Genomic DNA, 25,621 nt, shown 5'->3' on the forward strand with positions numbered 1-25,621 from the left:
AGAAGAATGTCGGAGGATTTCGATATAAGCCAAGAGGAGACTGGTTTTTCTTTGCTAAAGTAAGGAAACTTTGCATCCTTTGCTCCTGTAAACAAACATTGGTTTTCACGAGACTCACTTTGCATGCATGCATGCGCAGCGCTGAACTCATACGTCATCAGCCCGGAGCTGCTTCCGTGTAGGACTGTTGGCACAAGCTACATTAAAGTGATTATTATTTTTGAATATGGATATTTTTCTTACAAAAACGCATCGATTCGCTACAGGAGGCCTTTGTTCACCCCAAGGTTATTTTCGTAAATGAAAACTGAAACTAACACAAAAACTATTGGTCAAAAAACAAAACAGAAATAAAAATAAAATTTCAAAATAAATGAAAAACTCAGACTAAACGAAACTAACAACAGTAATGGAAAAACTAACTAAAATAAAATAACAATTAGCAAAAATAAATAATCGTGTTCGTGATTTAATAAGCTCTCATTCTATGCCAGAAAATCTGACCTGTGGTTGTTTAGGGAAATACCTGTAGATGGCGCTTCATGCACGTGAGCTGAATCCTAAGCGGCTATTCACGGAGAATGCGTTTTTGCATTTAAAAAAAACAAGACGCGGGAAATGAAATGGGAAATAACTATAAAATATGAAATGGGAAATAATAATAATGCACACCTTACAGCGCACGGACGTTTAAAAGCGTGTTTGACGTGCGAGAGCAACATGAGAGTAAGTTAACAGACACATAATTACAATTTTTGGATGAGCTGACTTCAGTGAATAGTCATTTTGTCACGCTTTACGAATACTATGGCAACGTCCGCCTCGAGTCCATGACTCGAGCACCGCTTTGACTGTACAAAACGCATCCAAAATGAGAGAAAGCGGCAGCCGCACGGTGATTTCACAGCTTGCCGTGTCCTGTGTAGCTTTAGAACTGGGATGATTGCGTTGCTCATCTGAAGCGCGTGCGCGCTGGAGCGGCTCAGCAAAGTAAAGTGCAAACATCATTTAAATCAACATATCGCATTTAGTTTTGAGTAGTATGAGGTTTCAAAGCATTTTAGATTGTTTCTTTTTATTGTGTTCGTTCATGGAGGGAGAGACGGGACATACAGTAGTGTGCACCGGTGGCTCGTCTGCAAAAGATCCAACAAATTAGTTGTTTACAGAGTTTCAATGACGATTACAAAGAACAGATTTCCTCAAATCCAGCACTGGAGGGGTTACTGTCCTGCAGAATTTAGCTCCTCCAACCCTGATAAAAACTCAGCTGCCTGTAGCTTTCTAGTATCTCTGAAAACCTTTACATAAGTTGCATATTTTGGGTTTTTGTTCAATTGTAACCAATTAATTTATTTTCATTATTAAGAGGTTTGCACAAGAGTTAACTAAACTGTGCAAACATTCAACTTTGCTAAAATTAAATGTCTTGCTTTGGTATACATTGGAAGTGTTCCATTAACTCTGCTAAACTATAATTACTAAAACTAAAACTGAAACTAAAATATATAAAAACTAAATAAAAATGTGTTCACAAAATAAAAACTAAACTAAAACTACCAAAACCATTAATGAAACTAAATAAAACTAAACTGAAATTACAGGAAATTTGAAAACGATATTAAAGGGGTTATATGATGCTTTTTTAAAGATCATTATTTTGTGTATTTGGTGTAACAGAATATGTTGACATGCTTTAATGTTCAAAAGAGGATGCGTTTTTGCATTTAAAAAACAAGACGTGGGAAATTAAATGGGAAATAACTATAAAATATGAAATGGGAAATAATAATAATGCACACCTTACAGCGCACGGATGTTTAAAAGCGTGTTTGACGTGCGAGAACAACATGAGAAGTTAACAGACACATAATTGCAATTTTTGGATGAGCTGACTTCAGTGAATAGTCATTTTGTCACGCTTTACGAATACTATGGCAATGTCCGCCTCGAGTCCATGACACGAGCATCGCTTTGACTGTACAAAACGCATCCAAAATGAGAGAAAGCGGCAGCCGCACTGTGATTTCACAGCTTGCAGTGTCCTGTGTTGCTTTAGAACTGGGATGATTGCGTTGCTCATCTGAAGCGCGTGCGCGCTGGAGCGGCTCAGCAAAGTAAAGTGCAAACATCATTTAAATCAACATATCGCATTTAGTTTTGAGTAGTATGAGGTTTCAAAGCATTTTAGATTGTTTCTTTTTATTGTGTTCGTTCATAGAGGGAGAGGTGGGACATACAGTAGTGTGCAGCGGTGGCTCGTCTGCAAAAGATCCAACAAATTTGTTGTTTACAGAATTTCAATGACGATTACAAAGAACAGATTTCCTCAAATCCAGCACTGGAGGGGTTACTGTCCTGCAGAATTTAGCTCCTCCAACCCTGATAAAAACTCAGCTGCCTGTAGCTTTCTAGTATCTCTGAAAACCTTTACATAAGTTGCATATTTTGGGTTTTTGTTCAATTGTAACCAATTAATTTATTTTCATTATTAAGAGGTTTGCACAAGAGTTAACTAAACTGTGCAAACATTCAACTTTGCTAAAATTAAATGTCTTACTTTGGTATACATTGGAAGTGTTCCATTAACTCTGCTAAACTATAATTACTAAAACTAAAACTGAAACTAAAATATATAAAAACTAAATAAAAATGTGTTCACAAAATAAAAACTAAACTAAAACTAACAAAACCATTAATGAAACTAAATAAAACTAAACTGAAATTATAGGAGATTTGAAAACAATATTAATATAAAAACTAATTTAAAAATTCAAAACTATAATATCCTTGGTTCACCCCCCGGAGCCGTGTGAGACACTTTTTTATGGATGGGCGCTTTTTATTTAACTTATTTTGGACTGATGCATGCAACACACGCTGAGTGGCATTAAACAGCTTGAAAGATCAAAGACAATTTTTTATATAACTCCAACTGGATTCGTCTGAAAGAAGAAAGTCATATACACCTAGGATGACTTGAGGGTAATTTTCATTTTTGGGTGAACTAACCCTTTAAGACTGGTTTTGTGGTCCACGGTCACATTTGCTATCAGATCAGCTAAAATAGGTTTATTGACACACGTCTCTATATATTTAAGAGGCTATTTTTAGAAAATACAATGTAATCAAGACATATACAAGAATTATTACAGTCTTAAATTTGAAGAAGAAGTGCGTGAAGCAAGGCTATAAACAAAGCCTAAATACATTTCCATTTAATTCAAGTAATTAACATTCATGGCTTCAACCTGTGGTCTCCAAACAAACTGCAGCAACACAGCAATGGTTATTTAAATGTTTTCTCTCAGACAAACTAAAGCTTGTTTGTTTTGCAGTCTTTGTTATTTCCATCTGACCATATATGACCTCATAACTCATAATGGCTGAACTCTTTGTGACGCTGGTTTTCATAATCATGCTGTTTTGACAGTCTAGTAGCATGTGTAGACAATTTGAGCCTTTCTAGTATTTTGAGATATTATTACACATGATAACAGCAGGGGTGAGGCCATCCTACTGCAGGTTTTGTGCTGTAAATCATTTATTGTATTTTATATATTTAGTATATTTGAAGAGTTCAGATGCAAAAGCTTCTTAAGTGTCATCTGAAATTTTCATCTAAAATGAGCATTTTTATCAGGCTCCTATATTTATGTTAATTTATTTCACTTTAATGGCATAGAAAATGACCTATACATTGCCATTAAAGTAAAATTACTGAACCTAAACATAGGAGCCTGATAAAAATGCTAATTTTAGAAGAAAATTTCAGATGGCACTCTGAGGCTTTTGCATCTGAACACTTCATTTGTTTATTTTTATAAGTAAAGTGTTTGTCTCTCCTTCCCCGCACAATTTTTAAAACAATGATTTGAATGTTTCTCTTCAGGTTTATAAATAAATTAATATGTTTTAATTATAATGTTTTAATATTTTCTTGTGGCAGTATTAAAGTCATTTTAATTATTAGTTTATTACATTTATTATAATGTGTATTCTAATTTACATTTTATAACATTCATGAGATATGAGTGAGAGAGCAGACACAGGATTGAGGTCCACCCTATCAGTTCCAGTTACAGTATTTTCTAGAAACTTGTTGATGGAATGCAGTGCTCCTGTTTTTTTTTCTGTACCTGTACCTGTACCTGTCAGTATTCAGTCTGTGAAGTTTTTCCCCACTGCTCTTTTTCTGAAGAAATGCTGTGGTGTGTTTCCATCCACTGTCTTCCTTCAGTGGTGGTGGAATGGCTGACAGTCATTACTAGCTGTTCTCCACTGAATGACGTGTAAATTCTGTGTCCTGAATGGTGTGACACTCCTGCTGATGCAGACGTCAGTGTGTGTAGTTGTATATATGGTTAACTTCCTGACGTTTCTCTAGAATACATCAGATTCTAGATTGAGTTGAGATGTTAGGTTGCAGTGGTGTTAACAGATTCTCTGTTGCTCTTGCTTGTGAGTGAATCTGATGTCTCTTCCAATCTAAGTCAGTTCCATTTCAACAGGTCTGGCTACATCGACGTGACTAAGTAAATCAACAGCTGTCGTGGGCGCCAGTAGAAAAATCTACCACGACTATTAAGTTAATTTAATTATGGTGTGCAATCAATGGTCAGCGCTTTGTTTTGTGTTTTAAGTTCACAGATATCTATTGTGGTCTCAATGACACCTGTGAATAGATCACAATTTATAAGAAAAGCATCTGCTGAATAGTTCACATGCCATTGTGACATATGTCAACCACGCAGCTCATTAGCTATTTGTTTGTTATTTACAGATGTAATTTCTATCCATCATATGCATTACGTACTGTAGCTGACTGTATCGACAAACACCATGTGATATCTTGAGCTTTGCAAACTCAGTAGGTCGGGACAAAACACCAGGTGTGAGACTGATGTGTAGCTCAGAAACTCTATCTTCTTTATGCAAGACTTAAAGGTTATACATTAGAGATGAAGATTTCCTATCCTTGGGAAGATTCATTCAGCACTGCTGTTGTTATTTCATGAACAACTGACCACCAGGTGGTGACATTGTAGATTTCTGCAAAGGCATTAATAGGACGCCGTCCTGCAATTATAGTCAATATGAGAAGAAATCAATTAAATCAAAAGAGACAGTAATGTTACAAAGTGTTCTGCTTCAGATAATTGCACTTTTGTGCTTGATTTATCAAAGAATTCTGAAAAAAATGCATCACATTTGCGGTACTTGAGCACCAAATTAGCATATAAGAATGATTTCTGAAAGATCATGTGACACTGAAGACTGAAGTAATGGCTGATGAAGATCCAGCTTTGCCATCATTATTTTAAATTGTAATAATAATTTGCTGTATTTTCGATCAAATGAAATCAAAGAGATAGAGAGACATTCAAAGAGAGAGAACAGTAGATAGAGAGACATTTAAACATCTTACCAAACCCCAAACTTTTTAACAGAAGTATGTGTATGTTTTAAATACTCACCGTGTTTAAAAAGTAGTAGGGAGTTAGTTTAGAAGTAAGCCTGGGTTTGAATCCAATGACATGTGATGCTTTATGTCAGTGGATGTATATCAGATGTTGGTCTGCATTTTCATGCATTTAAATTAGTGATATCACTGGAAGAGAGTGCTGTGCAGGAGAGAGCACTGCTGCTCTATATCAGGATCTGCTACTGATGACAACTACAGCGAATATGCAGAAAAGCTTCAAATTCTGTCTCCAACATGGCCACTCATTATATTACTCGCTAACAAAGTGAAAACTCCTTCTCGGCAGGTCCTTGGTATTAGATATGTCCCTGCTACGATATGTCCTACTCAATGTCTGTGGTGGTTATGGCCTTCACAATAACGGTAAAAATAATATTAAAAACAGTAAAGTAGTAAAAAGAAGTCCAAACTGATTACAATTATTATTTAGAACACAGATCGGAACATCAGAAATCAATTTGACAGTGTCATATGGTTTTAGTATACTGTAGGAAATTAACGTGGTAAAAATGTTGGAAAGCAATTTGGGAAAAACTGGTAGTTGGGTTATGCTTGAAAAACATGTTTTTTTTTTTAACATTACCTTAGTAAATATGGATATTTATGGTTGTGAATTCTCCAGTTCTGACCGCTACAACAAAAGACTAGTGACTTGACAAGGCAGGACGCAGTAAATTATGGAGCAGATGAAAGTCAATTGTCTGTTGTTTGTTCAGGGGATCAATAATGTATGTGGGGTCTTTAGAAAAGTTGATCGGGAGCCAGAACCTGATCCAGGATCAGTGAATTATTCACCCGTGGATGCATACAGTTCAGTGACAGTCAAAAAGTCATTATTTCACCACTGAACTGGGCACATATCAATCACAATGGTCTTTTTTCCCTTTATCGAGTCCTTCTGGCTGAACAATGGTGTTGAGTGTGTCAGTTCACATTTGAATATAGCTGTACCTCAGAGGCAGGTGCTAAAAATGTTAGCGGTTTAGGGTGGTTTAATGTGTTTTCTCATCATATTCACTGACTACATGGATAGACCCGCCTGTCTTTCTCTTCCTGACAGTGATGCAGTAATAGACAAGAGAGAGTGTGTGTACTCTAACTACATGTGGCGTTTAATTGGTCAGTCCAGAGCTTCTGATTGCTTTGGTTCACTGCCTATCAGTTTTCATAGAGAGTTGAGTTAACAATCAGATCACAAAACAAAGACACATCACTATCGCCCATGTGTTTGCTGATCTTCTTATGTCTTGATTTGTGCGTCTGTGTGCTTCTAAACTCATGACAGACATTGTGGTTACGTATAAAGCATGTGTTTGTGTGGCTGGAGAGATTGCAGCTTTCTTGTTGAAATAAAGAAATTAAACTTCGTTTTTATTGGAAAATGTCTGATTAAACAATAAAAAACGAATTTAATAATGTTATTTTTTTGACAGTACAGCTAATTTACTAGTATTTCCCCAATTGTTTTTATAACTAATGCTGTTAAAGGCTGTTTCCTAACTAAAAATAAATAATAATAATAATAATAATAATAATAATCTTGTAAACATTGTAAATATATATTTATATAGTCACGACACACACACACGAGGATAACCGGAGCTAAGGAGCGAGGAGACGAGGAATATACAAAACAGTTTTTAATCCATGGAACACAGGGTACATAAACACAGAAGACAGCAGGAAACACATCCACGTAACGAGTAGACCAGACAAAAGGGAAACTGAACAGGCAGGAACTTAAATACAAGGGAAATTAATAGAACACAGCTGAACGGAATCATAATTAAACTAAACAAGGACAGGAAAATAACCAAATAAGGAAACACAGAAAGGCACATGAGGAGCAAAACACAAAACACGGACCAGAGTCTGACATAACTCCCCCCCAGAGGGCGCTCTGGAGGCCTCTATGAGCAGGGTTACTGGATGGAAGGCCTCCAGGGCGGCGCCCGTTCCGGGATCCATGGTGGATCCGGCAGTTCGGGGCGCCATGGTGGATCTGGCAGCGCTGGGCACCATGGCGGATCTGGCAGGTGACTCGGGAGGCCATGACGGAGCAGGTAGTTCAGGAGGCCATGGCAAAGCAGCCTCCGCGGCCCCAGCCCCCGCCTCGGCCTCTACGGCTGGAGCCCTACTATGCCCCCCCCCCCCAAAAAAATACTTGGGGAAACTTACGGGTTCCGAGGCCCTCCGTGGGCCATGACAGGGGACATGCAGCCCTCCCTGGGCTTAACTGGGGATCCGAAACCCTCCCTGGGCTTAACTGAGGATCTGGAGCCCTCCCTGGGCTTAACTGGGGATCTGGAGCCCTCCCTGGGCTATACTCGGGAACAGTAGCCCTCCGTGGGCTATACTCGGGAGCAGGAGCCCTCACTGGAGCGAGCTCCGGGGCTGGAGCCGACACTAGAGTGAGCTCCGGGGCTGGAGCCAACACTAGAGCGAGCTCCGGGACTGGAGCCGACACTGGAGCGAGCTCCGGGGCTGGAGCAGACACTGGTGGTGCGGCCGACGGGCTGGAGTGAGCCGCGGCCGGAGGGCATGACAACGGTGCGGCCAGCGCGCTTGACAGCGGGGCGGTCCTCATACCGCGGGGAGAAGAAAAGGGAAAACAAAAAAAACACGGGAGAAGGGGCACCGCTTACTGTTTTGGTCTGGTCTTCTGTCACGACACACACACGAGGATAACCGGAACTAAGAGACGGTGAATAAACGAAACAGTCTTTAATCCATGGAACACAGGGTACATAAACACAGACACAGCTGAACGAATCATAATTAAACTAAACAAGGACAGGAAAATGATCAAATAAGGAAACACAGAAAGGCACACAAGGAGCAAAGCACACACAAAACACGGACCAGAGTCTGACATATATATATATTTATTTATTTATTTATTTTTTTAAGAAATTAATACTTTTATTCAGCAAGGACAAAATAAATTGTTCAAAACAGTAATTACTTGTAATTACTATTAAATTGTTCACAAAAGATTTCCTTAAAATAAAAGATGACTTAACTTTCTATTTATCAAAGAATCCTGGAGAAATGTATTACAGCTTCCACAAAATAATTAAACAGCACAACCATTTTCAAGTGTGATGATAATAGTCAATTTTCTTGAGCACTAAATCAGCATATTAGAATGATTTCTAAAGGATTTTTAAAGGATGAAAACTTCGCCTTTGTCATCACAGGAATAATTATGTTTTAAAATATAGAAAAATAGATAAGTTATTTTAAATTGAATAATATCTCACAATATTACTGTTTTTGCTGTATTTTTGATCAAATAAATGCAGCTTTCAAAAATATTACCAACTTTAAACAATAGTATAATTAATCATGGCTGACTGCTAATAACAGTAGCAGTAAATTTATAAAGTTTAAAAATAGATATTAAAAAAGCCGTAAAGATATTGTCTTTGAAGTTCGTGATATCTATCTCAGCTTTACATACTTTAATATTTTATTTCATGTATAGAGTCTATTTGTGTGTGTGTGAGTGTGTTTCTCACATTGTTGTTATTTTTCATTGTCTTTGTAGTTGTCACAGTGTATCTCCCTCACTGTGACCAAACCACCCTTTTAAGTTCAGTGCGCATTGGGCTGGACCAGAGTGAGTGAAGGAAAGTGTTAGACTGTTGTTAAACACAGCTGTCTGACTGATCTTTTTGTGTTTGCAGGTTAATTGGCACTTTCCGCATGGTTCTGCAGAAGGTGGTGGAGGAGGGTCACTTGGAGGTGTCTGACACTCTTATTGACGACAATAACACAGCCATACGGGTGAGACGTGAGGATCGCAGGCAGTGTGTGTGTGCATGTTTATGTTCTGGTCTGACAGATCAGAAATGCTCTTTTTTCATATAACACACACACTCACAAAAACATCCATTCACATATTTCACCACAGGGGTCTGTTTTTTGCGAAACTTGCACAAAAATGTTGTTGTCATGGTTACAGGTCTACTCGGAGGCTATAGAGGACTGTTCAGTTTTATTTATCTTTTTCTGTGATATCCACCATCATATGCAGGTTGATTTCTGTATGGGTCCTGCTCATCTGTGTTAGGATAATTAATTGCTTGATTAAATAAAATATCGGTTTAGGTGGTGTTAAAATTAAAATGATTTTCTCTATTAAGACACCTTTGATTGCTGATCTGCTGCATTTTCAGCCAAGATCTTACCAACAAAATAGTTTGGTCATTGCTCCTTTTAAACATTTTTAAGCTAAGTGGATTATTATTAATTCATTTGCATTTGCCTAAATGTGTTAAATTTTGATCTTCCACAAATTATTTGCTTTAAACTGAAAACACTGTCATTATCTGCCCACCCTCATGCCACTCAAAACTTGACTTTTTTTTTTCACAGCACAACACAGAAGGAGTTATTATTAAATTGTCAAAGCTGTTATGCAACACAATACATAGTGATCACTGGCTGGTCCTTGGTCATCTTTTATCTTGCTTAGGGCAAAGATAGAGTTTTTAAAAAACTAAATTAAAAAACCTCAAACTAAATTAAAATATTGTGGATAGGAAAACAAAAACTTTCTAAAATGAGAGAAACACATATTCTATTGGTTGCATTACCAAGAAAAGTCAATCTAAACTATTCACATAGTTGAGTAACGCTGTGTCAGATGTTTCTCCTCCATTTCTATTTCATACTCGACCCAGAGCAATACTTAACATAATTGTAACATTTTTATGATTTTTGCATCAAAAAAGCAACTTTTAAGAAATTGTACTACTTTTATTCTTAGTCTTTGATGGTCCACTTGTACTTACTAATACTCTGCAAAAACTATAAAACTGATTCTTTATTTTTATTCATTAATTTTTTTCTGTTGAGATGAGACATCAGCAAAGTGTGAAATTTGTCTTGGTTAATTAAAGCAGGGGTTATATCTAAGTAAAGTTGCAGCAGGTCTCAGGTTCCCCCTTTTGTATGACTTGTGCCCTTGGGAGAAGTGACCGTAAGGCAGTTGACAGGGATAAGCTGGACTAAGGCTAAATTGTTCCTTGTTCCTTCTAATGAGTTTGTAAACATGAGAAGAAAAGGGTAACTGATGCTGACAGACTTATACTGCCACATGGGTTAGCATGACCCTAACCCTAACACTTAACTCTAACACCTAACCCTAAACCTTTCTTCAGCTTTGTCAGGATTAGACAAATGTCTTAATTGCTTGTGAAACCTGTGAATTAGTTAGGGTTTACTTAGTACTTAATTTCTGTTTTGTGCAGAACGTATTTTAAATAAAATGTACAATAAGATATACGTATATTTCAGGTTTTTCAATAATAGATATAAACGTTTGTTCTTGTATTATTTTATTTTATTATGTTATGTTATATTTAGTAGTCCACTTGAAGACAAGTAAAAAAGTGAAATAAATATGTACTGTGCATATTTTAATTTTTTTTACATAAATATGTTAATTTAAATTATTATGTTTTTTATTTATCATTTTGTATTTCAGACAAGTATTTCCATAGAGATCAAATATCAGACCATGGATGGGAGTGTGAAGGTGTGGAGCGATGGTGAATTCCTTGATGTTCCAGATGACTGTGATGGAACTTTCCAGTTTGAAACAGACAGTCTACTCTCTGGACGCAGCCAGAGCTCCGGGACGTCACCTGGACGATCTATCCACGGCAATCCCACATTCCGCAAGTAAGTGTCATCTTAGCCAGCCTCAGTTAAAATAATCACCCTCATCATCATCCTCTGTATGCAGTGGCACAGAGAATTCTGTGATGATGATAATAGTGATGAAGAAGATAATGAGGAGGAAATTAGATTAAGTATTCTTGCCTATTTATTATATGTGTCAAGTTCAGTCAAGTGAGTATAGAGACATGCAATGTTGTGCTTAACAGGACCATGGTGTTACATATATATATATATATATATATATATACACACGTGTATACAGCAATATACACAGCAAAAAATATACATCTGACCTATATAAAAGAAGTAATCTAACTAAAAAATATACATTTGCTCATCGTATTAACAAATAATCTTATTAGCACATCTTTTTCACTGTGAGGACATTTTTGCTGAGTAATGAAGACATGGATGTCTGAAATGTGTGGGATGCATTGATTTCCACTAAGCCTTCCAGTCTCCACAGGTCCACTGATCTATATACAGGTACATCTCAAAAAATTAGAATATCATGAAAAAGGTCAATATTTTTTGTCACTCATTTCAGAAAGTGAAACCCATATATTATATAGATTCATTACACATAGAGTGAAATATTAAGGCTCAGGAAACCTTTGCAGGTGTTTTGAGGTAATTAGCTGATTAGGGTGTGACACCATGACTTTCCAATATTGAACTTTTTCACAATATTCTAATTTTCTGAGACACTGAATTTTGGGTTTTCATTATCTGTAAGCCATAATCATTAAAATTTCAAGAAATAAAGGCTTGAAATATTTCACTCTATGTGTAATGAATCTATATAATATATGGGTTTTACTTTCTGAAATGAGTGACAAAAAATATTGACCTTTTTCATGATATTCTAATTTTTCGAGATGTACCTGTACTATAACCATACACAGACACAAGCGTACTCCATCATGGTTTGTGCGTGGGCACCATTAGTGTTTCTGTGTGGATGTGTTTACATACTGATGCATATTTATGATTACTGCTAGAAAAATCTATATCGGGAAAGTTGTTTAAAGTTACTACTAGGTAAATTAAAGCAGCCACAAGAGATCTGTAGGTGGTTTTGGATTGTTTTGAAAGCCCCATTTAATTTAGTAAGTATTCAACCAATAAATCATATTGTTATTAAAACAAATAGTTATTCTGGAATTCAAGTATTCCTTCAAATCTATCTTTGTTTTCTCTTTAGCAAGTGTTTTATGAGAGCTGTTTATCTGATTTCCTTTGCTTGCTTACTCGCTTTTTATTTCAAGTAAATCTCTATGAAGACAATCTATTTCATTTAAACTTAAAATTTTCCATATTATTGTGACTTCTTATGTCTTCACTCAGGATTCAGTCTCATAATATAAAGTGATGCTTCTAGTTTGAGACAATTTATGTCTATATGCTACTCCGTTCATGTTGCCTCTGGATATGGGCCTTATCTTCATTCAGGATAATTTCTTGTTAGAGAGCTATTATTAATACAGCAACTTTAGCATATATAAATTTAGCATTATTTAATGGAGTAAAAGAGAAGAGACAGGGAGCGGAGAAGATGGAAGGAATCGTTGAAGTCGGAATAAATAGGGTGTGATATGAAAGTTTATTATGCATTGCATAGTTGGGATAGATGACAGTTTCTACGTCAGACAAACAAACACACACACACACATACACACCAGAAAAGTCAATTTCTTCTCTCCACTCCTTTCTGCACACTTGCAAGCAAGCAACGCATATGGAGACCTTATACAACATATTTTCTTTTTCTGACCAGAAAGAGTGAGCACAAAACCACTGTCTTTCATGCTTTATAGATGACTTTAGAGTTCACACAAAAAGTTTGGTACTCTTTCAAAGACCTTGAGACTTTCATTCCAAGTTTCTTCCTAGTTATGAACTGAATATAATTTTAAGAGTCTGGCTTTACTGCTACTTTGCATTCTATACCAATTAGCGTCTTTAACACTTTGAAGAATTAATATTAATTACAAAATGTATGTATTTTTGTATCTACTTATAAATGTCTGTAACAGTCTGGAAACTGAACAATTATCTTTAAAGATATTTCATTTGGACACTTAAAAGTTATTTTAACCTTATGTAGTCATGTTAATTGTTATGTTAAGTAATTAAAAAAAGGTTTCCTGACAGGTTTAGGTTACTTGACATTGACATTTTTAATAATGTATCCCGCTGTCCTCACTTGAACCTCATTCCTGGTGCTGTTTCATTATTGATTACAAGTCTTAGTTGTACAGTTTTACTTTTAAAAGTGTGTGAGTTTTTTTTAGTTTCTCTATGAAGAAAGTGTGTGTGTGTTTGTTGTACGTCTGAAGTTGCTGGGACCCAGTGGGACATGGTGAAACTTCTGATCTGAAGTAACTGCTAGTCCTCTCTAATGACTAAGACACCTCTCTCATCTCCACCTCTCTCTCTTCGATCTTTCTGCTTGATCTCTTTCTAGCTTTTCTCTCGTCCATGGGCAGTTGCAGGAAATAGAATGCCTAATACAAAAAAAAAAAACACACATTTTATTATTCGCAAGAAACACTGATTGATGTTAGTCTATTTTATTTTGCATCAGGCAGTGAATTGCAGGGCTGCCCTGACTAAATATGTCCAGTTCTGTCTCATTGATTGGACTTTTGTTTACGAAGACTGTGTTTGTTGTGACTTAGTTGAAGATAGTATCAGCTTAATGATCAGTTTAATTCATGCCAAAATCCAGGTAAATCCTTTTTCCAGTATTGGACTAGGTGTGGCTTGTATCCAAGGCTAAATTTAAATGGCTGTGATGGATTTGCATTACTATTGGACTTGTAAATGTGTGATGTATCTAAATTTTACAAGGGTTTTGTTCATTTTATTTTACATGTTATTTGAAACGCCACAAAAAGCACCTGCAACACTGAACCAGCTTGATAAAGCTTTTGATACCTTAATTGGACCATCCAGCTTCTATCAGCCTTTTGTGTGCAACATCATTATCATATAAAGGACATTGCATGTTTATCTTCAGCACTAGAAGAGGTGCTTTCATGTTTAGTAAAGCAGAAATTACCACCCTGCTGGGGGGAACAACAGTTTAATCGGGCCTGAAGTGGTTCACTGGTCACACAGCTTGGCTCAGCTATTTATAGGGGTTTTGGGAAATTTTTGTCTGGACAGGCTGGCTGGCTGAATAACGAAACCTAATGCCAGCTCGAAGACCAGATAAACTGGTTTAAATCATCTAAGACTAGCTAACCACCTTAGGTTGGTTGAAGCTGTTAGAATTGCCAGTTCAGATCAGATTCATTGTTTAAGCCTGCTGTTTGTAAGTTTGTAAGAGCAGGAGCGTTATTCTCTTGAGCCTGGTGCAACGACAGGCGAAAGCTTGCAGTCAAATGAAACTTTACAGAATAAAGGGATTTGCACAGGGATGTTTGTCACTTTAGAGCTGTTGCATTACTCTAGTGGTTAAGTTCGCTGTCTTTGTCTAATGTTCAGCCTCAATCGCTCCATTCTTTTGTTCTTCTCTCCTCCTCTTTGCATAAAACTGTCACATTGAACCCCCACATTCACTTTAGAAACTAGGGCACAAAAGTTCAAAGACGCTCATTGTTTAATAATTCATTACTTTAATAGAGAGTCGCATTAATGAAACAGAAATGTGCTTCTTATTCATTTACGCATTGCTGTAAAAAAAAAAACATGACAAAAAATACAAAGGAAGCTCATATTAAAGCAAACACTTCAGTGTATTCATGCCTCTGCTGAATAGTGTTTAAACTATCTATATTTATAATTTAGAGTGACCCAGAGGGAAAAAATAATGATGTTAATACTAGACTACTATATGTTACCCCACAACTTTGTTCTGATTAACGATTTGACAAAGAATGTGCATGAGTTTCTGTTTCAGCTCAGTTCTTTTGGCTAGAAAAACTAGCCTCAGACACCAAGTCCTCCCAAGCGCTTGAACGATACATAATTGATACACTGCTTTTAGTTGTAATGTTTTGTGTATTGTAGTAAGGATACATGATCACACACGTGCACAATTACAGAAAATGACAAAAAATTACATCAAGCTGTTGTTGCTAGATACAATGAGGTGTTTGTTTAGTTTTAACACATTACTGAAGGGTGCAGAAGTGATCTGTAACATGAATAAATTAGTTCAAGTGGTGCATTTATATGTTTACACTACTGTTCAAAAGTTTTGGGGGAAGAATTCATAGTTTTCATTCAGAAAGGATGCATTAAATTGATCAAAAGTGACAGTAAAGATATTTATAATGTTACAAAATATTTGTATTTCAAATAAATGCTGTTTTTAGACTTTTTAAAAACTTTTAAAATTATTTTTTTATTTTTTTTATTTTAAACTTTCTATTCATCAAAGAATCCTAAAAATATATATATCATGGTTTCCACTAAAATATTAAGCAGCAAAATGTTTTCAACATTGATAATGATAAAAAATGTTTAGTGAGCACCAAATCAGTATATTAGAATGATTTCTGACGAATCATGTGACACTGAAGACTGGAGTAATAATTCCTAAACATTCAGCTTTGCCATCACAGGAATAAATTACATTTTAAAATATATTAAAATAAATAAAAACAGTTACTTTGAATTCTAATATAATGTATAATTTTTCATAATATTACTGTTTTACTGTATTTTTGATCAAATAATTGGAGCCTTGGTGAGCATAAGAGACTCAAACATAGGACAAAATCTTACTGACCCCAAACTTTTGAATGATATTTGTGTTCAGTCTTACTCTAACTTTTTGTGTAGTCTTGACGTACTACAGTATGCCACATTTGAGGATTTGAATATATTTATGTGTGCTCATATTCCATCACGTCTGAATGCCTCAAGCAAATACAAATGTAGTGCCTTTCACATTTCTCTCCCAGGTGTCATGTTTTCTCTTTTCATATTGTGTTGACAGTTGTTGTATTGTTTGTACAGGTGCATCTCAATAAATTAGAATGTCGTGGAAAAGTTCATTTATTTCAGTAATTCAACTCAAATTGTGAAACTCGTGTATTAAATAAATTCAATGCACACAGACTGAAGTAGTTTAAGTCTTTGGTTCTTTTAATTGTGATGATTTTGGCTCACATTTAACAAAAACCCACCAATTCACTATCTCAACAAATTAGAATATGGTGACATGCCAATCAGCTAATCAACTCAAAACACCTGCAAAGGTTTCCTGAGCCTTCAAAATGGTCTCTCAGTTTGGTTCACTAGGCTACACAATCATGGGGAAGACTGCTGATCTGACAGTTGTCCAGAAGACAATCATTGACACCCTTCACAAGGAGGGTAAGCCACAAACATTCATTGCCAAAGAAGCTGGCTGTTCACAGAGTGCTCTATCCAAGCATGTTAACAGAAAGTTGAGTGGAAGGAAAAAGTGTGGAAGAAAAAGATGCACAACCAACACAGAGAACTGCAGCCTTATGAGGATTGTCAAGCAAAATCGATTCAAGAATTTGAGTGAACTTCACAAGGAATGAACTGAGGCTGGGGTCAAGGCATCAAGAGCCACCACACACAGACATGTCAAGGAATTTGGCTACAGTTGTCGTATTCCTCTTGTTAAGCCACTCCTGAACCACAGACAACATCAGAGGCGTCTTACCTGCGACATTCTAATTTATTGAGATGCACCTGTATTATGTTACAGGTACAGGTCATAATTCTTAAACAGGGTTTAGAATAATTTGTTTTGGATCAGTGACTTTTTTGTGCATACCAGTTTAGCATCATCACTCCTAATATCTAGAATGTCACTTGATCTCACCCCACACACTAAATTAAATGCAAAGGTCACTCCTCAGTAAACTGGGGGAATTAAACTCTTTATTAAAGTGGGATTGTCGTTTTGCAAAGGTTTCACTTAAGAAAACATCAGATGGTCCATTCAACATACTGTAGATAGACTGAGATAGACTATATGAAAGCCAATAAAAGTGCAGCATTTCACATTTAATGATGGAATTAAATGTTATTTATTTATCTCAAGTGCTTCATTGATTGACAGTGCCCACAAATGTCCTTCTCCTAGGCATAAGGAGCTTAGCTCAGAGCGCAATCTGAGACTCTGGCTTTGTTCTCTGTAGAAACGCTGTCCTTCAGACTGATGATTTACTGAACACCCTACAGTATCTAGACTTAACAAGTTAGTGCTAAAAGTCTGGCCTTCATACAGTATATACAGGTAGACCTACTGTCAGGCTATTTCATGTGGCACAGAATTAGCTCCAACAGATCCCAAAGAACCTCAGAACCGCTGTTGTTTGTGTTGTTGTTTCGTATCTGTGGGCTGCCTATTTCTCCTTGACTGCTGAAGTGAAGTATTTGATTAAACAGAGCTGGTCTCATCATGCTCTAAAAATCATCTAATTAGTGTTAGGTTACCTTATCATGTCTAGATACAATCCAGTCTTTTCTTCTTGATTTTGTCCACTCTAATCATAGGTAATGTCCAAGTGAAAGTCCAAACATAGACTGGAGTGTTATAATGTATATTTGAATATATTTATGTATATTTGTTATATACAGTATATATATATATATATATATATATATACTTATACTACCATTCAAACATTTGGGGTCGGTAAGATGTTTGAATGGTTTTGAAGGAAGGCTCTTATGTTCACCAATGCTGTATTTATTTTTAATAAAAAAAAAATACAGCACAAACAGTACTGTTGTGAAATATTATTACAATTATTTGTAATTAATTCCTGTGATGGCAAAGTTGAATTTTCATCAGTCAATCCAGTTTTCAGTGTCAATTGCTCCTTCAAGTTCTAATTTTAAAATCATTCTAATTTGCTGAATTGCTCCTCAAGAAACATTTATTAGATTTATAATTTGTACTTTATTTCATATAGGTAATTATATCAGACACATCTGTAAGAGAGTGAGAGTGAGTAAATGTGGGTGTGTATTATTATGTGTCTATATGTGTGTGTGAGGTCACATACTCTCCTGTTACTTTTTCACTCATACCTGGTCATCATCTCAAGTTCTCCCTTATTGTGGACATCCCGTTTAATCTAAGAAGTGTCTCTTTGCCTGTGTGTTTTGCTTGGATCTGGACTAGCAACTGAAAATGGACATATAGTACACTAGTCAGGAATACCTTATTTTCTACCCTGGGTGACTCAGCACACACATTTCTCTATTGGTTAGTTTTTGGTGGTTGTCAGAGTGTGGTGAGTATCCTGTATGTGTGAGTGAGTTTGTTCTGTTGTGCAGTTCATAAACTTGTAAACTAAACTTGCTTAATAAGAAATGTTTATTTTTTCAAAGCTTAATTTAACTCGTGTTGCTTGTGTTAAATGTGTGTGTATATACATCACTTTATGCATGATCAAAGAAGAAAATATATTAAAAAAAAATGTTTGTGACCTGGTGCACTTAAAAAACATGCCTGATGCATATGATGAAATTTCTATACTCTGATTTCATATTAACACTCATTTGTTTGATATAACTTTATGTTTTACTGAGTATGAGGGGTGTTTGACTCCTGAATAGTTCACCTTTAAAAAGTGAATTGCTGGACTTCTGGGGGAAAAAAAAAACTTCTGATCTTTATTCATTTCTATTAATGAATAGAAGCTTAAAAAAACAAGCTCTGAAGACTTTCACTTCAGTGTCACTTCGAGATAATGGCAGTGATTTAAAGAAACAGATTATAGAGGGTGTGCTTCCATCATAAGACTGAGATGCAAAAAATGACTAAATTATAGAATAATGTTTGAATTTTTTGAAAAAAGTATCTGCATTTGCATAATCAGTACTTTCTTGACAGGTGATTTACGTCATACATCCAAATAATGTGATGTCAGTGTGATCTTGATACATTTTCTCTCTGTTTAAAATGCTCAAAGGAAATAAAGGGACAAAACGGTCTGGAAATCTTTCATCTTGTCCTTAGAAAGTATCTATATCCACAGATCACAGCTAATTGGAGAATTGTGCCCATCGTGTTGAATAATTAAGGACCGTTATTTGTCCAGCCAGCCTGTGACATCATCAGGCCTTTGTAGGTGAACTGATATGTAATCACCATAATATCAGTGCAGAGTAATTGGACACCACTGGGGCTATTGTGAGTGGGGTCTCGCTGTTGAAACGAGTGTCTCGTCTGAGTGATAAATATCACAGAAATTTTCCATCATGGGAAACCTGCCGTGCTTGACCTGTAGATCAAACATTTGTCTATGGGAATCATTCTGATACTTGAATATCTATCCTTTGCACTACCTACAGTATGTGTAAGCCTTATGTATTAATCATTTATTTTATCGTGAAATGTATCCAGATGGTTCACTGCTTTTTATACAATATCTATGTAACATAATCATATTTCTGAGTTTAAACTAGTATAAATTATTCAGTGTTTGGGAGGCCCAGAGGTAGAGATGATTTAAAATTGAATCACAGTGCAAATATTGTCACTTTTTTTCCCCCATTCATGCCCATCTAATTGTTTGTTTTATATTATAGGACAGGAAAAGGAGTGTTTTCAGCCATGAAACTGGGCAAGACACGCATCTCTAAAGATGACCACAAAAAAGGAGGTAAATATTGCTGATCATTAGAGAGCTGGTTTTACAAGACAGGAAAACAAACAAACTGCAATGGTTTTTAGCTTACTAAATTTTGTGTCTGCATTTTGGATCAATGTAGTGCTGAAAGCACATTATAGCTCAAGTTTATTGTACTTTTATTACCTTAACCTTAATTGTACTTCTTGAACTTCTTGTACTGGTTCTCAACTGGTTTTGCTTCAGGAGATTTTACATTGGACGTGAATAGGAAAGATAAAAGAATCATAAAATTCAAATGCAATATCAACTCAGCGGTGCTCTTGTGTGCAGATGATCCTGCCATTTTGGATGCAGAAGATCTGGATCGAAAGGTCATGCGTCTGGGCGGTGGGGTCGACCATGATACCATTTCACTGGCCTCTGTTACTGCAGTTACCACTAATGTCTCCAACAAAAGGTCACATATCTGATGTGCACATGGTGTATTTTTAAAGCAGTACACTTGCACATTTTGAAGTTTATCTATTCACATCCTTTGAAAAGGTCACCTTCAGTATTTCTTTTTCTGAGTGCTTGTTTTTTTTTCTTTAAAAATCCATTTTTGTTATTTTGAGGAGTAAGAGCAGTTTATTGAGTTTAAAGTATGCATGTTGGTATTTTATTTTACTTTTTATTTTATTTAATTTTATCCACAACAGAGACCTGATTTAATATCGCATGTAATTCATTTGATTAAAATGACTAATCAATTGACAGTCCTAGTTTAAATGTGTTTGATGAAGTTTGATCTTCACATTTTGTTTTTCAGGTCAAAGCCTGACATTAAGATGGAGCCCAGTTCAGGGCGTCCTGTGGATTATCAGGTAAGAGAGACGAAAGAACACAGAGAAAGGAAGGGGACCTCAATAACATTCCCACATTCCAAAAGACAATAACTCCAGGCCTTGAATTGCCAACCAGACATTAAATTAGTGGCATTTATCCTTGAGTAGTTCTACTCAAAGCCCTGAATATACATAGCCGTTCCAAATAAACAACACCGGCTTTGAGCTTCAGTGTTTCAGAGAAGCCTTTGATGTTTACTTACTAATTGTCCTCTGCATGGCTGTTGTGTAGAGCAGTTGAATTGCAAATTCGTTTCAGTACTGGCACTGTATAATTCCTTTAAAAGCAGGAAATCCATATATCCCATGTGTGCTGTGTAAGTGTTTTTAGGTCTTGTTAAAATTGTTCTTTATCTCTAACAGTTCATATTTTGCTGGAGGTTGGAAACCCTTTGCTTTCTGTCTCTCTCTTACATTAACTTTTGGGACCCGCTTGCAGAACACATCACTGCAGCAATAAGCAGTATTATTGTCTGCGTTCTTCTGGAATCCAGCTTCTGTTATTTTGCGGAGAGTAGTTTATTTGCTTAAATGTGTTTAATAAAAATGTAACTTTGAAGTGTAATAAAGACCACACCAATGTAAGGAAAATAAGAGAGAGAGAGTGCAATTTGGTAGTTCATTCGAACTGTGCAAATCTGAATTAGATGGCTCTGCTGACTTAAGAGCTAAAACTAAAATTACAAATATTATGATTTTCCTTCTCTTGACTAAGTTTGGCTTTGTTTATTTGTCCATATGCAGCCACAGATGTGTACTTTATGAATCTGTGATCCAGTAGAATACTGTAGCTCATTTGTCATTTGATTGCCTGAAGCAAACTTGACTAATTAGCCCTCTACAGTAATAAAAGCATAACACATTCCACACCCACGTTAATACAGCCTCTTCAGTCTTAATCTGCATCTAAGACACATACCAGCTCAGTGTTTTATATCCTGTATGTTTTCCCCAAATATATTATTTTTCATTTATTTTATTTTTATAATATCCCTATTAAAATGTCTTTCAGATCAGTGTTACAGTAATCGAGGCCCGTCAGTTGGTTGGTTTGAACATGGATCCTGTGGTTTGTGTGGAAATTGGAGAGGAGAAGAAGTATACATCGATGAAGGAGTCCACAAACTGCCCCTACTACAATGAGGTTATATTCACATTGAAGAAAATCTGAGCAAAGGAATTTTGTCATTTCAGACAGTTTCATGGCCTAATGTATAGGATTACAACTGCAAGCATCATCTCATTTTAGTTGGAAAAACAGATTATTTTGTAATTTTTTTTATGATAGTTGCTGTATCAACACCTACATAATGCCTAAATCCACCCACATTGTTTGAAATGATGAACAACCTCATTTTATAAACTTCATATCCAGATACTTCATTTCAATATTTTTCTCTATCTTCCAACAGTACTTTGTCTTTGACTTCCATGTGCCTCCAGATGTCATGTTTGACAAGATCCTGAAGATATCAGTGAGTAGATTAAGCCTTTGTTCACACTTTCAGCATATGATTATACATATTATAAATGACTAAAAACACATCTGTTCCACCTTTATTTGACCCTCTAACTCTAGCACTTTCTATTCTATTTTAATTCTACTTTATCTACATTTATCTTCTTTTTTTATTTTATTTAAATTTTTTTTATTTTTCTATTCTGTTTTTTCTATTCTATCTACTTGTTTTTCTTTGTGTGTGTGTGTGTGTGTGTGTGTGTGTGTGTAATATATATATATATATACCTTGCTACGTGTACTGCGTTAGGCTAACCGAGACTTGTCATTTGCACTTATATATTGTTGCTCTTTTGTTAGTTTTGACTGCTTTTATTGTCCTCATTTGTAAGTCGCTTTGGATAAAAGCGTCTGCTAAATTACTAAATGTAAATGTAAATTATAACAAACCTCCATGAAAACCCATTGAAAAGTGCAGATGATTATGTTGTACTTCTGCCCTTCTCTCATGCTAAAATTAAGGTAATACATTCTAAAAACCTTCTACGAAGTGGCACTCTGGTGGGTACCTTCAAATTAGATGTGGGAACTGTTTACTCACAACCTGGTCAGTAACCATGGAATAATGGAAATCTTAATAAGTAAGAGATATACTTAGATGGAAAAAGTATTTTAGTTGGTGCATGTATCTTACAGAACATCAGTTCCACCACAAATGGGCAATGCTGTCAGACCATGATGATATCACAGCTGGCTGCAAAGGTTACGTTAAGTGTGACATTGCAGTCGTAGGAAAAGGAGACAACATCAAGATTCCCCACAAGGCCAATGAAACAGATGAGGATGACATAGAGGGGTCAGAAACCTATATCATACATTAAAATTCATATTTTTATTCATTTATTTAGTTAATTAATGAATTTATATATTGGAATGCACTTTAGATTCCCAGATGTTCATGAACTAAAGTTCATATTGTATTCTACACCATCTAATGCTTTATTTATTCATAAATTTATTCATTTATTTATCTGAGTGTCATGTTGGTCTGTTCTTTATGATATATTGCAGGAATCTTCTTTTGCCGGAGGGTGTTCCATCAGAGAGACAATGGGCTCGGTTTTATGTTAAGATTTATAGAGCTGAGGGACTACCTAAAATGAACACCAGCATCATGGCCAACGTGAAGAAAGCTTTTATCGGGGAGAACAGGGACCTTGTGGACCCTTATGTCCTGGTGCAATTTGCAGGGCAGAAAGTAAGAAACACATGAAAACACTCAATAAGAGATCAATATGCATTACATTATACATGTAATGCATGCCTTTTTTAACATGTCACCTTACACGTGCAGGGTAAAACATCAGTTCAGAAGAGCAGCTACGAGCCCATCTGGAATGAGCAAATAATCTTCACCGAGATGTTCCCACCTTTGTGTAGGCGACTGAAAGTTCAGATCCGTGATTCAGACAAGGTGAATGATGTTGCCATAGGAACTCATTTCATTGATCTACGAAAGATCGCAAATGATGGAGACAAAGGTACTGGCGATCTGTCCCAGTGTAACACTAACAGTTTAATGAATGCACAGGTTGAATGGAGGCTGTAAATAATCAGAGCTCTTAAAGAACAAGAGAATTAACTGCTCCTACATCTCTCCCCAGGGTTCCTGCCCACTATGGGCCCAGCCTGGGCGAATATGTATGGTTCTACCCGTAACTACACCTTGATGGATGAGCACCAGGACTTGAACGAGGGGCTGGGGGAAGGTGTGTCCTTCAGGGCACGCCTCCTCATTAGTATCGCAGTGGAGATCCTGGACACCTCTTCTGCAGAAATAATGAGCTCTACTGAGGTACAAATAGAGCCGGTGTCCAACATCTCAGAGGTGAGATTACTTATTTCCTCTTTTTGAGATTGGGTCACGGCACTGTGACATTTCTCTTGAGATCAGAACTGAAATCTCTGTGAATCATAAATTATTCTACACTTAACTGTCACATTACACGCAGGTTATTTGAAAGCCATCTGATTAATTCTAACTCATTTGCAGGCCTGCAATCTTCATATTTAACAATGTTTAAAAAACTCTACAGATTCCATCTTGGCCTGGTTATTTGTAACCTCTAAACCCCTTGCACCATATGTGAAGACAAATTGATTACAGCTCAGTCCAGATTTTACGAAATATCAGCTGCCCACTGGGAAATTACAAGGCCAAGCTCTGTCCTTAGACAAAAAGTCACTGCAGATGGGGTGTGGGAGTCCAGCTGTCTGTGAGTTTGTGTGGCCTTTGGGAGCAAATATTGACTGTCAAGTGCATTTTACTGAAGCACACAATTTGTTTTTACACTTGATGTAGAGGCAAGCATATGATGCTGATAGTCCCAGCTGCCTTTCATGGCATGACTAACCTGGCGGTTTAAAAGCCTGTGCATTGATCCAAGCTACATGAAGAATAGAGACATAAAAGTGTAAGCCAAAAGATATGTTGACAGTGTGATCGTTGATATAATACAGAAGAGCTGGGGACTAGCACAGCAAATTTGATGTTTTCTTAGTGTTTAGAAGAGGAGGAGGTGAATAAACTCCTTAGAGGCATAGTTCACCAAAAATAAAAATTCCAAAAAGTTATTTACTCATTACAAAACAAATTACATTCTTATGTGGAACACAAAAGGATACATTTTGTACCATTTATTATTTTCGGTGACATTAAAATATGTAGGGAAATAGAGATTTTATTCTTCAGAAAGTAAAAGTGAAAACGGCATTAAAGCATCAAAAAATTATTATAAAAGTAGTCCATGGTGTCCATGTAATAATCCATATAATAAATATGAATAAGGACTGAGACTGTGAAGCTCCAAAATCACATGCATACACAAAAAGCACCACTGAAGTGTCACAGAAAGGTTGAAGTCATTATTCACCTGACAATCTTCCCATCCAGCGCAATGCTAGAGAACCAGACCAGAAGTCAATCTCTTGAACAAATCATTCAGATCAGTTTTTGGAAATGGATCAACTGATTGTTTGAAAAGATTTGACTGAAAAGTACAATTAATTTATGAATTGCGCATTACTACTAGTCAATCTTTAGCTTTATAAGGCTTAGAATATAGTGCATATGTTATAATAAAGGTGAAGATTTCCTCTCTTCCATAATAGATTTAGTATAAACATTTTGGAACACAGTTACATAGTTATGGTTACTACAGTGGAAAAGAAAAGTACATTTTTATAAGGCATGCATTTTTATTTTCTGCTAAGGACAGCAGTGAGAGTTTTATTTGATCAAAGATCATAGCATCAGTTGAGAGGAAACCCCTGCTGGGTTACAATGCAACACTGAGCTGCCATAATCTCAAGTCAATCATGTTTTCAGACTGAGCTCACACTTGCAATCACTATTGGGAAAATCCTATTCATGTCTGTGAGAAAAGATGCAAGAGATCCCAATGCGGTGAAATAAAAGGTCACACAAAAAACCCATAGTGTGTTCATTCCTCGCTCTGCTGCA

General features: G+C 36.2%; 1 protein-coding gene across 2 annotated transcripts in view; it reads left to right on the forward strand.

Annotated features, from left to right (window-relative positions):
• The window catches only part of LOC107696112 (otoferlin), a 62,043-nt gene that overhangs the window by 18,242 nt on the left and 18,180 nt on the right, over positions 1–25,621 (forward strand). For both annotated transcript variants that reach the window (XM_016496288.1, XM_016496289.1), the window contains exons 4-15: positions 9,175–9,274; positions 10,980–11,176; positions 19,712–19,785; positions 20,086–20,212; positions 20,564–20,618; positions 21,652–21,783; positions 22,052–22,114; positions 22,621–22,705; positions 22,795–22,954; positions 23,170–23,356; positions 23,453–23,639; positions 23,763–23,986. In XM_016496288.1, the coding sequence (XP_016351774.1) occupies positions 9,175–9,274; positions 10,980–11,176; positions 19,712–19,785; positions 20,086–20,212; positions 20,564–20,618; positions 21,652–21,783; positions 22,052–22,114; positions 22,621–22,705; positions 22,795–22,954; positions 23,170–23,356; positions 23,453–23,639; positions 23,763–23,986 (1,591 nt within the window). The remainder of the gene's footprint in view (positions 1–9,174; positions 9,275–10,979; positions 11,177–19,711; positions 19,786–20,085; positions 20,213–20,563; positions 20,619–21,651; positions 21,784–22,051; positions 22,115–22,620; positions 22,706–22,794; positions 22,955–23,169; positions 23,357–23,452; positions 23,640–23,762; positions 23,987–25,621) is intronic.

The sequence above is a fragment of the Sinocyclocheilus anshuiensis genome, unplaced genomic scaffold, assembly GCF_001515605.1.
Source record: "Sinocyclocheilus anshuiensis isolate Anshui unplaced genomic scaffold, SAMN03320099.WGS_v1.1 scaffold306, whole genome shotgun sequence".
In the NCBI taxonomy this organism is placed as follows: Eukaryota; Metazoa; Chordata; class Actinopteri; order Cypriniformes; family Cyprinidae; genus Sinocyclocheilus; species Sinocyclocheilus anshuiensis.